Below are 1,558 nucleotides of genomic sequence, written 5' to 3'. Positions count from 1 at the left end.
CTTTAGTTTCTTCCTAAAGAAAGGACACAGCAATGGACCAAGCGAAACATGGCAAGGGTGACGTCGTTTAATGTAATTTGATCATACTACTCTATCTCGATACCGTTGAGTCTCATGGTGGACTGCAACAGAGAATGGCATTAAATCACGGTAGTCACGACAGAACAAACCCAAATATTTAATAAATGTACACAGATAACAAAATTTGAGTACATTAAAGCCTCACCAACAGTTGTGATCAGCAACCTGGGTGCAGCTTCACCTCGCCGCATCAGGCACACCTACAGAGTCTATGCCTGCATAGCCTTACACGTGCTCTCCTTTACTATGACCCTCAATCCCAGCTCCCCACGTTACTCTTCCTTCTACCTTATCACCAGAATTTTCCGAAACCACCAGTCTCTCAGAAATGAAAATCCCCGGAAACAACTAATCTTATAAAAGCTGAAAAAAGAAAGTAATAAGGTGAAGAATTGGTGCTTCTTCCATTCCATCTCAAATCAATTTACATTTCCCGAAGAGAAAAAAGATTGGGAAGAAAAAGGAAGTACATCCCAGAATAACCCACACCAATATTCTAGCATGCAAGCTCATTCACAGACGCTCCCAAAATGAACCAGAATAAAAAAAGTAAACATCTAGTATGTGCTCGCACGAGTACTAAACCATCTAGAGCCAAGGACCACAAGAGCCAAAAAGATGGAAATTAATGGGCCTGATCTGCTGAGGTCTCAGGGGTCTCCCTGTTTTCATTCTCATGTGGTACCTGGGCATGATCACCAACACCTTGCTTCTTTGCTGTCTCTGCCATTTCCACCGCCTTTTCGTTACCACAACTGCTACAACTATCCGTGAAAGAAGAAGACCGACTCGACATGGGTGTAGCCAAGAATGTTGGCTTCACTTCACCAGCCATAATCACCAAAATTTTATCTTCAAACACCGTTGGCGGCTTCTGGGTGTCATCACTCTTCCCCTCGGCCGCCTCGAGGTCTCTCTCTGCGGCGCCGTCTCCCTCGAGATACCCGGAAAGCCTCCAATAGGAGCATGCAAGGATTAGCAGAGCAAAAGCAATGAGGCCCAACATGGCTGCCAAGCCACCAAACAAGTAAGGAATCGGGGAATGCCACGGCGAGTGAGGCTGCGCCGCCAAGGGAGACTTGGCGGTTACGTTGAAAGGCTCTCTGGCTGCCATTGAAGACTGGATTCTGAGCTAGTGAGTTGAGAGGAAGTGGCGGCCGGAGGAGGAGGAGGAGGAAAAGGTGGTGCGGGGTGAGAAGTGGAAGAAGAGAGAGAGGTATTTATAGAAGGGAAAGGAAAGTGGAGTTAATGGTTTTCGTTGGTTTGAGAGGTGGATTTGTTTTTGCTGGTGATTAATGTCGTCATTTTGCATGAAGTGGGGCCCGGTACGGGACCCGATGAATGGGACATCTAAAAGAACAGTGAAACGCACTTAGGGGTAGATTGGTAATGATGACAGAGGGAATGGATTCCTGGGACGTTTGGCAAATAGAAAAGCAAAACAGGAAAAAGAAAAAAATAAATAAAAAATGCCATG

At 45.8% G+C, this 1,558-nt stretch overlaps 1 protein-coding gene across 1 annotated transcript; it reads right to left on the bottom strand.

Moving 5' to 3' along the window:
• Positions 1-461: 461 nt before the first annotated feature.
• LOC122314811 (protein GLUTAMINE DUMPER 3-like) lies at positions 462-1,298 on the bottom strand. The gene has a single exon (XM_043130419.1). The coding sequence runs from the start codon at positions 1,193-1,195 to the stop codon at positions 707-709; it is 489 nt and encodes a 162-aa protein (XP_042986353.1). The 5' UTR covers positions 1,196-1,298; the 3' UTR covers positions 462-706.
• Positions 1,299-1,558: the final 260 nt, after the last annotated feature.

This window comes from Carya illinoinensis, chromosome 7 (genome assembly GCF_018687715.1).
Source record: "Carya illinoinensis cultivar Pawnee chromosome 7, C.illinoinensisPawnee_v1, whole genome shotgun sequence".
NCBI lineage: Eukaryota > Viridiplantae > Streptophyta > Magnoliopsida > Fagales > Juglandaceae > Carya > Carya illinoinensis.
The sequence above is the reverse complement of the archived record's forward strand: the minus strand, read 5'-3'. Positions and strand labels throughout refer to the sequence as shown.